Here is a 13,536-nt window from a genome sequence, read left to right as displayed (position 1 = left end):
GAGAATCCACAGTAGGAGGGTTTTCCCATTTTGTACAATCAGCAGCCAGTAACAGATAAACACTTCCTGAGGAAGAAGTATAGTCTGAGTTTTTATCATCTGATGCTGTCCGTTCCATTTGGAGAGAATCAGATGTTGAAGGGGCCTTGAATGGAATTGAGCATATTCTACTATGTCAAAGGTCGAGACCATCGATCCCAGAACTCGCATTGCTGCATGGATGGATACTCTCCAGTTGTGTAGCAACCCCAGAATCCTCATCTGCATTGTGGATATTTTGTTCAGAGGTAGATTCTCATAAGACTGGTATCCAATATAACCCCCAGATGCGTCATCCATTATAAATGGCCTAAGGAGGACTTCACCCAATTTATGAGCCAGTCGTGAACCTGTAAACTGGCTATTGTCACTTGAAGATGGCATTGCAGAGTTTCCTGGGACTGAGCCAGGATTAGCAAATCATCTAGATATGTGAAAATCCTTATTCCCTGACGACGAAGATAAGCTGCTATCACCACCATATTCTTGGTAAATACTCTTGGAGCGGTAGCCAGTCCAAAGGGTAGAGCCTGAAACTGGAAATGTTGCCGGAGGATAGCGAACCTGAGATAGTACCGATGGGAAGGTGCAATAGGTACATGTAGGTAAGAATACTGAATATATAGGGACACCATAAAATCTCCCGTCTCTTTTGCCAAGATAATGGCAATAAGGAATCGAGGAACCCAAATATGTTTGTTCAGAGCTTTGAGATTCAGAATGGATGGTAGGACCCATTTTGTTTCTTAGCTAGAAACAGGTTGGAATAGAAACCTCGTCCCCATTGTGCCGGAACCGGAACTAACACTCCAGATTGTAGCAACTTTTTAACTGCTTCTTGTAGTGCCCTGGTCTTCGTTTCCACTGGAGATGGGCTGGTACAGAAGAATTTTTGAGGAGGGTGTTTCTTGAAGGAAAAAGCATAACCGTGAGACACTGCTTCTTGCTCCCAGGTAACTGAGGTGTACTGCTGCCAAACCTGTCCAAATAGAAGTCAGCCTCCCACCCTGGGGTCCCCCAGGTGGAGGCCTATACCATCAGGCTGAAGGATTGTCTTCTAGTTTAGACACCGGGCATCTGGTTGCCCAAAGTTTCTTAGTCTTTCCAGATTTATCTCACTGAGACTGTTTGCCGTAAATCTTTCCCTTTGCATTACCTTGGATCCAAAAGGACCAGATAGCCCGAAATCTGGGTTTAGCTTTATATGTCGAAGGAAACGTCACTTTTTTGTAGTCTGCTTCATACACATGAATGCTATTTAATTCTGTATTCTTGGATTCCGAGACAACATCAAGCTGTGGCCATAGCTGGACTAGAAACTGCCCCCGTCAAGGAGAAAATAAGATTTTACTTTACTGGTTAATCTATTTCTCGTAGTCCGTAGTGGATGCTGGGGACTCCGTAAGGACCATGGGAATAGACGGGTTCTGCAGGAGACAGGGCACTTTAAGAAAGCATTTGGATACTGATGTGCTCTGGCTCCTCCCCCTCCTCCAGATCTCAGTTAAAGAAACTGTGCCCGGAAGAGCTGATAGTACAAGGAAAGGATTTTGGAATCCAGGGCAAGACTCATACCAGCCACACCAATCACACCGTATAACTTGTGATAAACTTACCCAGTTAACAGTATGAATAATAATAGAGCATCAGATCAACCCTGATGCAACTATAACATAACCCTTATGTAAGCAATAACTATATACAAGCATTGCAGAAGAAGTCCGCACTTGGGACGGGCGCCCAGCATCCACTACGGACTACGAGAAATAGATTTACCGGTAAGTAAAATCTTATTTTCTCTAACGTCCCAGTGGATGCTGGGGACTCCGTAAGGGCCATGGGGATTATACCAAAGCTCCCAAACGGGCAGGAGAGTGCGGATGACTCTGCAGCACCAAATGAGCAAACACAAGGTCCTCCTCAGCCAGGGTATCAAACTTGTAGAACTTTGCAAAAGTGTTTGCACCCGACCAAGTAGCTGCTCGGCAAAGCTGTAATGCCGAGACCCCTCGAGCAGCCGCCCAAGAAGAACCCACCTTCCTTGTGGAGTGGGCTTTTACTGATTTTGGCAGCGGCACCCAGCCGCAGAATGAGCCTGGCTGAATCGTGTTACAGATCCAGTGAGCAATAGTTTGCTTTGAAGCAGGAGCACCCAACTTGTTGGCTGCATACAGGATAAACAGCGACTCAGTTTTCCTGATCCTAGCCGTTCTGGCTACATAAACTTTCAAAGCCCTGACCACATCCAGTAAATCGGAATCCTCCAAGTCACGAGTAGCCACAGGCACCACAATGGGTTGGTTCATATGAAAAGATGACACCACTTTAGGCAGGAATTGTGGACGGGTCCGCAATTCTGCTCTGTCCACATGGAACACCAGATAGGGGCTTTTATGTGACAAAGCCGCTAATTCTGATACACGCCTAGCCGAAGCCAAGGCCAATAGTATGACCACTTTCCACGTGAGAAATTTTAACTCCACGGTTTTAAGTGGCTCAAACCAGTGTGACTTCAGGAAACTCAACACCACATTAAAGATCCCAAGGTGCCACTGGAGGCACAAAAGAGGACTGAATATGCAGCACTCCCTTTACAAACATCTGGACTTCAGGAAGAGAAGCCAGTTCTTTTTGAAAGAAAATGGATAAGGCCGAAATCTGGACCCTAATGGAACCCAATTTCAGGCCCAATGTCACTCCCGACTGTAGGTAGTGAAGGAAACGGCCCAGCTGGAATTCCTCCGTAGGGGCATTCCTGGCCTCACACCAAGCAACATATTTTCGCCATATACGGTGATAATGTTTAGCCGTCACATCCTTCCTAGCCTTTATCATGTAGGAATAACCTCATCCGGAATGCCTTTTTCTGCTAGGATCCGGCGTTCAACCGCCATGCCGTCAAACGCACGCCGCGGTAAATCTTGGAACAGACAGGGCCCCTGCTGCAACAAGTCCTGTCTGAGAGGCAGAGGCCATGGGTCCTCTGTGAGCATTTCTTGCAGATCTGGATACCAAGTACTTCTTGGCCAATCCGGAACAATGAGTATTGTTCTCACTCCTCCTTTTCTTATGATTCTCAGCACCTTTGGTATGAGAGGAAGAGGAGGAAACACATAAACCGACTGGAACACCCACGGTGTCACTAGTGCGTCTACAGCTATCGCCTGAAGGTCTGTAGCTTTTTGTTGAGGCGGGATGCCATCATGTCCACCTGTGGCAGTTCCCACCGCCTTGCAATCTGCGTGAAGACTTATTGATGAAGTCCTCACTCTCCCTGGTGGAGGTCGTGCCTGCTGAGGAAGTCTGCTTCCCAGTTGTCCACTCACGGAATGAACACTGCTGACAGTGCACTTACGTGATTCTCCGCCCAGCAAAGAATTCTGGTGGCTTCCGCCATCGCCACCCTGCTCCTTGTGCCGCCTTGGCGGTTTACATGAGCCACTGCGGTGATGTTGTCTGACTGAATCAGCACCGATCGGTCGCGAAGCAGGGTCTCCGCTTGACATAGGGCGTTGTATATTGCCCTTAGTTCCAGGATGTTGATGTGAAGGCAAGTCTCCTGACTTGACCACAGACCTTGGAAATTTCTTCTCTGTGTGACTGCTCCCCACCCTCAGAGGGTTGCGTCCGTGGTCACCAGGACCCAGTCCTGAATGCCGAATCTGCGGCCCTCGAGAAGGTGAGCACTCTGCAGCCACCACAGAAGAGACACCCTGGCCCTGGGGGACAGGGTGATCAGCCGATGCATTTGTAGATGTGATCCGGACCACTTGTCCAACAGATCCCATTGAAAGGTTCTCGCATGGAACCTGCCGAAGGGAATGGCCTCATATGAAGCCACCATCTTTCCCAGGACTCGCGTGCAGTGATGCACCGACACCTGTTTTGGTTTCAATAGTCTCTGACCAGTGTCATGAGCTCCTGAGCCTTCTCCATCGGGAGATAAACCCTCTTCTGGCCTGTGTCCAGAATCATGCCCAGGAAGGGCAGACGAGTCGTAGGAATCAACTGCGACTTTGGAATATTTAGAATCCAGCCGTGCTGTTGTAACACTTCCCGAGAGCGTGCCACGCTGATCAGCAACTGCTCTCTGGACCTCGCCTTTATGAGGAGATCATCCAAATATGGGATAATTGTGACACCTTGCCGTCGCAGGAGCACCATCATTTCCGCCATTACCTTGGTAAATATTCTCAGTGCCGTGCAGAGACCAAACGGCAACGTCTGGAATTGGTAATGACAATCCTCTACCACACATCTGAGGTACTTCTGATGAGGTGGATAAATGGGGACATGAAGGAATGCATCCTTTATGTCCAGAGACACCATAAAATCCCACCCTTCCAGGCTTGCGATGACCGCTCTGAGCGATTCCATCTTGAACTTGAACCCTTTCAGGTATATGTTCAAGGATTTTAAATTCAATATGGGTCTGACCGAACCGTCAGGTTTCGGTACCACAAACATGGTCGAATAGTAACCCCTTCCCTGTTGAAGGAGGGGAACCTTTACCAGCACTTGCCCAGGGATCCAAACGGGAGTGAACCCACTTGTGGCTGAAATTTCGGAGACGCGCCCCCACCGGACCTAGCTCCACCTGTGGGGCCCCAGCGTCATGCGGTGGATTTAGTGGAAGCCGGGGAGGACTTCTGTTCCTGGGAACTAGCTGTACTGTGCAGCTTCTTTCCTCTACCCCTGCCTCTGGCAAGAAAGAACGCACCTCGGACTTTCTTGCCTTTTTGTGATCGAAAGGACTGCATTTGATAATACGGTGCTCTCTTAGGCTGTGAGGAAACATATGGCAAAAAAATGGACTTTCCAGCAGTAGCTGTGGAGACCAGGTCCGAAAGACCCTCCCCAAACAACTCCTCACCCTTGTAAGGTAAAACCTCCATGTGCCTTTTTGAGTCGGCATCTCCTGTCCATTGCCGAGTCCACAGGACCCTTCTGGCAGAAATCGACATTGCATTTATTCTAGAGCCCAGTAGGCTAATGTCTCTTTGAGCATCTCTCATATAAAGGACAGCGTCCTTAATATGCCCCAGGGTCAGCAATATAGTATCCTTGTCCAAGGTATCAAGTTCCTCAGATAAGGTATCTGTCCATGCTACTACAACACTACACATCCAGGCCGACGCAATCTCCGGCCTTAGTAAGGTACCTGAATGTGTGTAAACTGACTTCAGGATACCCTCCTGCTTCCTATCCGCAGCATCTTTTAGGGTGGCCGTATCCTGTGACGGCTGGGCTACCCTCTTGGATAAGCGTGTTAAAGCTTTGTCTAGCCTAGAAGAGGATTCCCAGCGTAACCTGTCCGTTGGCGGGAAAGGATACGCCATAAGCATCAGTTTGGAAATCTGCAGTTTTTTATCTGGAGATTCCCAAGCCTTTTCACATAACTCATTTAACTCATGTGAAGGGAGAAAGATCACCTCTTGCCTTTTTTCCCCATACATATAAACCCTCTTGTCAGGGACTGAAGTTTCCTCTGTGATGTGCAACACATCTTTCATTGCTATAATCATGTAACGGATGGCTTTTGCCATTTTAGGCTGTAACTTTGCATCATCGCCATCGACACTGGAGTCAGAATCCGTGTCGATATCTGTGTCAACAATTTGGGCGTTTCCGAGACCCTGACGGCCTCTGCGACATAGGATCAGGCATGGGCTGAGAGCCCGGCTGTCCCAAAGCTTCAGCTTTATCCAACCTTTTATGCAAGGAAGTAACATTATCATTTAAAACCTTCCACATATCCATCCAATCGGGTGTCGGTGTCGGAGCCGTCGACCCCACATTCATCTGTTCCCGCTCTGCTTCCACATAGCCTTCCTCTTCAAACATGCCGCACAAGCATAACGACACACCACACACACACGGGATGCTCTATTTGAAGTCAGTTCCCCCACCCCCCACAAGGCCCTATGGAGAGACAGAGAGAGAGTTTGCCAGCACACACCCCAGCGCTATATGTCCCAGGAGTCACACAGTAACTTAGTGTTAACCCAGTAGCTGCTGTATATACTGTTTTTGCACCAAATTTATGTGCCCCCCCTCTCTTTTTACCCTCTTCTACGTGAATCTGCAGGGGAGAGCCTGGGGAGCTTCCTCTCAGCGGAGCTGTGGAGAGAAAATGGCGCTGGTGAGTGCTGAGGAAGAAGCCCTGCCCCCTCAGCGGCAGGCTTCTGTCCCGCGATTTTGTGCAAAAATATGGCGGGGGCACATGCATATATACAGTGCCCAACTGTATATATGCCCACTTTTGCCAAGAGGTCTCTAATTGCTGCCCAGGGCGCCCCCCCCCTGCGCCCTGCACTCTACCAGAGTATGTGGGTGTAGTGTGGTAGCAATGGCGCACAGCTGCAGTGCTGTGCGCTACCTCATATGAAGACTAGAGTCTTCTGTCGCCGATTTCGAAGTCTTCTTGCTTCTGACACCGGCTTCTGTCTTCTGGCTCTGCGAGGGGGACGGCGGCGCGGCTCCGAGATCGGACGACCAAGGGTGCGATCCTGTGTACGATCCCTCTGGAGCTAATGGTGTCCAGTAGCCTAAGAAGCAGGACCTATCTACAGTGAGTAGGGCTGCTTCTCTCCCCTCAGTCCCACGTAGCAGAGAGTCTGTTGCCAGCAGATCTCTCTGAAAATAAAAAAACCTAACAAAATACTTTCTTTTTAGCAAGCTCAGGAGAGCTCACTAAGTAGCACCCAGCTCGTCTGGGCACATATTCAAACTGAGGTCTGGAGGAGGGACATAGAGGGAGGAGCCAGAGCACACAGGTATCCAAATTCTTTCTTAAAGTGCCCTGTCTCCTGCGGAGCCCGTCTATTCCCATGGTCATTACGGAGTCCCCAGCATCCACTAGGACCTTAGAGAAAATAGTTTAAAGAAAACCATCAATCTTTCTGTCTGTTACATCATTTTTAATGCTGTTGAAGGCAGAGGTAATGTTGATTTTTCAAACAGTCCACAGAGAGGAGAGGATAATATTAACCCCATTTCCTAGGAATCTTACATTTCTTACTGGGTGTAACCCATGCCTCTTGCATTATTTCCATCAGCTGCTCTGAATCTAGAAATTCTGCTTTAATGGTTTTTGGACATTTAAACACAGGAGCCTTAGATTTTAACATGGGCTCTACTGCCTCCTCTAAAGACAGAATGAATTTCACTGCATGAATTAACTCAGGTATATCTACTGATGTAAGATATTCCTCATCTCTAGATGCAGATTCAGAATGGGGTGAACCAGCGTCCTCATCTGAAGTGTCCTCTGATTCCGAAACATGTGTAGATTGTGAAGATGTTGCTTCATGTCTATGTGATTTCAATTGTGTATACAATTAAACTACATTTTCCTCATTAGTTTGTACTGGCAGAGGAGGGTGTAGGATAAGAGACTGTAGTAGTGACTGAACAAGGAGAACATGTTACTCTTCTGTAATAAGTGTTTATTACTCACCTGTGCTGATATCTGTAGGGATTTCCTCCTCCTTACACTGCTGATCACCCCTCACATATGTCTCTTCTTCTCCCTCTATATCTTCTACCTTCATATCAGTCACATACGTCTCTTCTTCTCCCTCTGTATCTTCTGCCTTCATATCAGTCACATACGTCTCTTCTTCTCCCTCTATATCTTCTACCTTCATATCAGTCACATACGTCTCTTCTTCTCCCTCTATATCTTCTGCCTTCACATCAGTCACATATGTCTCTTCTTCTCCCTCTGTATCTTCTGCCTTCATATCAATCACATACGTCTCTTCTTCTCCCTCTGTATCTTCTGCCTTCATATCAGTCACATACGTCTCTTCTTCTCCCTCTATATCTTCTGCCTTCATATCAGTCACATACGTCTCTTCTTCTCCCTCTATATCTTCTGCCTTCATATCAGTCACATACGTCTCTTCTTCTCCCTCTGTATCTTCTGCCTTCATATCAGTCACATACGTCTCTTCTCCTTTTATATTTGTAAGATCTTCACCCTAAATCACCCATATATAAATGAATGCTTTATTAATGCTGGACATCATTACTCAGAGTAATCAGGAGACTATCAGAGTATTAGACACACAGCTCTGTACAGACCATACAGTGTAATGGTTCTCAGTCATATCTCGCTGGGTTCCCCCTTCCGCTCCAGTTGCCTTATTTGTACCCCTGACTTTCGTGAAGCAATACATTGGAATTAATATAATTCAGATAAAATATTTAGGTGTCGTTTATACATACATATACATATACACACACACAAACAGGTTGAGTATCCCGTATCCAAAATGCTTAAGACCAGAGGTATTTTGGATATCGGATTTTTCTGTAGTTTGGAATAATTGCATACCATAATGAGATATCATGGTGATTTGACCTAAATCTACGCACAGAATGCATTTATGTTTCATATACACCTTATACACACAGCCTGAAGGTAATTTAATACAATATTTTTAATAACTTTGTGTATTAAACAAAGTTTGTGTACATTGAGCCATCAAAAAAAAAAGTTTTCACTATCTTACTCAAAAAAGTCTGTATTTCGGAATATTTGGATATGGGATACTTAACCTGTGTGTATATATATATATATATATATATATATATATATACACACACACACACACACACACTGCTCGAAAAAATAAAGGGAACACTTAAACAACACAATGTAACTCCAAGTCTATCACACTTCTGTGAAATCAAACTGTCCACTTAGGAAGCACCACTGGGGTCGATTCTATTCGGCAACTAATGAATAGCGCCGGGAATTTGCTCCCGATGCTATTCAATTCAGCTAGTAATTACCTGCAATTGTCGGGAATTCTTCTCTCATCCCCGGGGGATGAGAGAAAAAACCTGACAAAAGTGCTGCCTCGCGGCCGGCGCGAGGCTGATTCTGTCGGGAATCAGCCTCGCGCCGGAGAGTTACGTCGGAGAATCCCCGTTCTCCCGACAATTCAACCTGTTTTGTCGGCGAGAACGGGCCATCGCCGACGTAACTAGTTGCTGAATTGAATAGCGTCGGGAGCAAATTCCCGGCGCTATTCATTAGTTGCCGAATAGAATCGACCCCACTGATTGACAATCAATTTCACATGCTGTTGTGCAAAAGGAATAGACAACAGGTGGAAATTATAGGCAATTAGCAAGACACCCCCAATAAAGGAGTTGTTCTGCAGGTGGTGACCACAGACCACTTTTCAGCTCCTATGCTTTCTGGCTGATGTTTTGGTCACTTTTGAAAGCTGGCGGTGCTTTCACTCTAGTGGTAGCATGAGACAGACTCTACAACCCACACAAGTGGCTCAGGTAGTGCAGCTCATCCAGGATGGCACATCAATGCGAGCTGTGGCAAGAAGGTTTGCTGTGTCTGTCAGCATAGTGTCCAGAGCATGGAGGCGCTACCAGGAGACAGGCCAGTACTTTAGGAGACGTGGAGGAGGCCGTAGGAGGGCAACAACCCAGCAGCAGGACCGCTACCTCCACCTTTGTGCAAGGAGGAACAGGAGGAGCACTGCAGAGCCCTGCAAAATGACCTCCAGCAAGCCAAAAAAGTGCATGTGTCTACTCAAACGATCAGAAACAGACTCCATGAGGGTGGTATGAGGGCCCGACATCCACAGGTTGGGGTTGTGCTTACAGCCCAACACTGTGCAGGATGTTTGGCACTTGCCAGAGAACACCAAGATTGGCAAATTCGCCACTGGCACCCTGTGCTCTTCACAGATGAAAGCAGCTTCTCACTGAGCACATGTGACAGAGTCTGGAGACCCCAAGGAGAATGTTCTGCTGCCTGCAACATCCTCCAGCATTACCGGTTTGGCAGTGGGTCAGTAATTGTGTGCGGTGGCATGTCTTTGGGGGGCCGCACAGCGCTCCATGTGCTCGCCAGAGGTAGCCTGACTGCCATTAGGTACCGAGATGAGATCCTCAGACATCTTGTGAGATCATATGTTGTTGCGGTTGGCCCTGGCTTCCTCCTAAGACAATGCTAGACCTCATGTGGCTGGAGTGTGTCAGCAGTTCCTGCAAGATGAAGGCATTGATGCTATGGACTAGCCCGCCCGTTACCCAAACCTGAATCCAATTGAGCACATCTGGGTCATTATGTCTCGCTCCATACACCAACGCCACGTTGCACCACAGACTGTCCAGGAGTTGGTGCATGCTTTAGTCCAGGTCTGGGAGGAGATCCCTCAGGAGACCATCCGCCACCTCATCAGGAGCATGCCCAGGCGTTGTAGGGAGGTCATAGAGGCACGTGGAGGCCACACACACTACTGAGCTTCATTTTGACTTGTTTTAAGGACATTACATCAAAGTTGGATCAGCCTGTAGTGTGTTTTTCCACTTTAATTTTGAGTGTGACTCCAAATCCAGACCTCCATGGGTTAATAAATTTGATTTCCATTGATAACTTTTGTGTAATTTTGTTGTCAGCACATTCAACTATGTAAATAACAAAGTATTTAATAAGAATATTTCATTCATTCAGATCCAGGATGTGTTATTTTAGTGTTCCCATAATTTTTTTGAGCAGTATATGTATTTTAAACATATACATACACACACACACACACACATATATATATATATATATATCCCTTAGAATGTAAGCTCTCACGAGTAGGGCCCTCTTCCCTCATGTGCTTATACTTTTCTTACTTTAATAATCCTCAACCGCCCAGATCCCACAGTTTTTTGACCACCTGGAACTTATCTCTATGTTTACTGGTGTAGTTATGCTTAGCTGCCCTGTACTTGTCCTATATTGTATTCAACTGTAAGTCACTGTTTTCCTATTTTTTATGTGCATTTGTACTCTGTAATCGGGCGCTGCGGAACCCTTGTGGCGCCATATAAATAAAGGATAATAATAATAATAATAATATATATATATATATATATATATATATATATATATATAAAATAACATGATAGCCCACATATATTTCTTACTTATCACAATTTGTGAGTGAAGGTTCCGGTATGAATGGTCGACCATGTTATGGTCGACAGTCATTAAGTCGACCACTATTGGTCGACACTGACATGGTCGACATGGACACATGGTCGACACATGAGAGGTGGACACATGAAAAGGTCGACATGAGTTTTTTAACTTTTTTTGGTGTTGTTTTTTGCGTAAAGTGACTGGGAACCCCAATTAGTGCACCGCATCCCCTCGCATGGCTCGCTTCGCTCGCAATGCTTCGGGCATGGAGCCTTCGCTCTGCTACTGCTTCTCTCGGCACAGATTACCGTTCCAATCGTAGTCCACGTGGATCGTAAAGTATGGAAAAGTTCCCCAAAAGAAAAAAAAGTAAAAAACCTCATGTCGACCTTTTCATGTGTCGACCTTTCATGTGTCGACCATGTGTCCATGTCGACCATGGTCGACATGGTCGACCATGTGAACGGATACCGTGAAAATTATATACGTTATAGTAAGAACTTTTGGTTGATAACGGTATTTCTCCTAAGTCCACAGGTTATCCACAGGATAACAATGGGATATGATGGAGCGCCAGTAGATTGGCACCAAACGATCACAAGCTTTCAGGCCTCCCAGGCAACGGGCCCCTCCATATATATCCCCACCCACTGGCTCAGGCAAATCAGTTGGATTCCAAAGCATCTAGGCAGGAGCATCATCTAGAGCCCTAATCACACATGCCCACCCTTCTGTACAAGAAGGAAGAGGTTAGTGAGTAGCAAGATCCTCAAATCAGGTGAGTCAGGGTGGGATCCCTATGGAACCTGTGAACTTAGGAGAAAAATAAGATTTTACTTACCGATAAATCTATTTCTTGTAGTCCGTAGTGGATGCTGGGACTCCGTAAGGACCATGGGGAATAGCGGCTCCGCAGGAGACAGGGCACAATAATAAAAGCTTTAGGATCAGGTGGTGTGCACTGGCTCCTCCCCCTATGACCCTCCTCCAAGCCTCAGTTAGGATACTGTGCCCGGACGAGCGTACATAATAAGGAAGGATATTGAATCCCGGGTAAGACTCATACCAGCCACACCAATCACACCGTACAACTCGTGATCTGAACCCAGTTAACAGTATGATAAACGCAAAGGAGCCTCTGAAAAGATGGCTCACAACAATAATAACCCGAATTTTTGTAACAATAACTATATACAAGTATTGCAGACAATCCGCACTTGGGATGGGCGCCCAGCATCCACTACGGACTACGAGAAATAGATTTATCGGTAAGTAAAATCTTATTTTCTCTGACGTCCTAGTGGATGCTGGGACTCCGTAAGGACCATGGGGATTATACCAAAGCTCCCAAACGGGCGGGAGAGTGCGGATGACTCTGCAGCACCGAATGAGAGAACTTCAGGTCCTCCTCAGCCAGGGTATCAAATTTGTAGAATTTTGCAAACGTGTTTGCCCCTGACCAAGTAGCTGCTCGGCAAAGTTGTAAAGCCGAGACCCCTCGGGCAGCCGCCCAAGATGAGCCAACTTTCCTTGTGGAATGGGCTTTTACCGATTTTGGCTGTGGCAAGCCTGCCACAGAATGTGCAAGCTGAATTGTACTACAAATCCAACGAGCAATCGTCTGCTTTGAAGCAGGAGCACCCAGTTTGTTGGGTGCATACAGGATAAACAGCGAGTCAGATTTTCTGACTCCAGCCGTCCTGGAAACATATATTTTCAAGGCCCTGACAACGTCAAGCAACTTAGAGTCCTCTAAGTCCCTAGTAGCCGCAGGTACCACAATAGGTTGGTTCATGTGAAATGCAGAAACCACCTTAGGTAGAAATTGAGGACGAGTCCTCAATTCTGCCCTGTCAGAATGAAAAATTAAGTAAGGGCTTTTATGTGATAAAGCCGCCAATTCTGACACACGCCTGGCTGAAGCCAAGGCTAACAGCATCGTAACCTTCCATGTGAGATATTTTAAGTCCACAGTGGTGAGTGGTTCAAACCAATGTGACTTTAGAAAACTCAACACAACATTGAGATCCCAAGGTGCCACTGGAGGCACAAAAGGAGGCTGTATATGCAGCACCCCTTTTACAAATGTCTGAACTTCAGGTACTGAAGCCAGTTCTTTCTGGAAGAAAATCGACAGGGCCGAAATTTGAACCTTAATGGACCCTAATTTTAGGCCCATAGACAGTCCTGTTTGCAGGAAATGAAGGAAACGACCCAGTTGAAATTCCTCTGTAGGGGCCTTCTTGGCCTCACACCACGCAACATATTTTCGCCAAATGCGGTGATAATGTTTTGCGGTTACGTCCTTCCTGGCTTTGACCAGGGTAGGTATGACTTCTTCTGGAATGCCTTTTTCCTTCAGGATCCGGCGTTCAACCGCCATGCCGTCAAACGCAGCCGCGGTAAGTCTTGGAACAGACAAGGCCCCTGCTGTAGCAGGTCCTTTCTTAGAGGTAGAGGCCACGGTTCGTCCGTGAGCATCTCTTGAAGTTCCGGGTACCAAGTCCTTCTTGGCCAATCCGGAACCACGAGTATAGTTCTTACTC

The 13,536-nt window shown here is 46.7% G+C and overlaps 1 protein-coding gene across 1 annotated transcript in view; it reads right to left on the bottom strand.

Annotated features, from left to right (window-relative positions):
- The window catches only part of LOC135057086 (uncharacterized), a 220,000-nt gene that overhangs the window by 53,065 nt on the left and 153,399 nt on the right, over positions 1 to 13,536 (bottom strand). Inside the window, 1 exon segment of the mRNA XM_063962985.1 lies at positions 7,499 to 8,024. Coding sequence (XP_063819055.1) covers positions 7,499 to 8,024 — 526 coding nt within the window.

This window comes from Pseudophryne corroboree, chromosome 3 (genome assembly GCF_028390025.1).
Source record: "Pseudophryne corroboree isolate aPseCor3 chromosome 3, aPseCor3.hap2, whole genome shotgun sequence".
In the NCBI taxonomy this organism is placed as follows: Eukaryota; Metazoa; Chordata; class Amphibia; order Anura; family Myobatrachidae; genus Pseudophryne; species Pseudophryne corroboree.
Note: the sequence above shows the minus strand (reverse complement) of the source record. Positions and strands in the feature narration are given on the sequence as shown.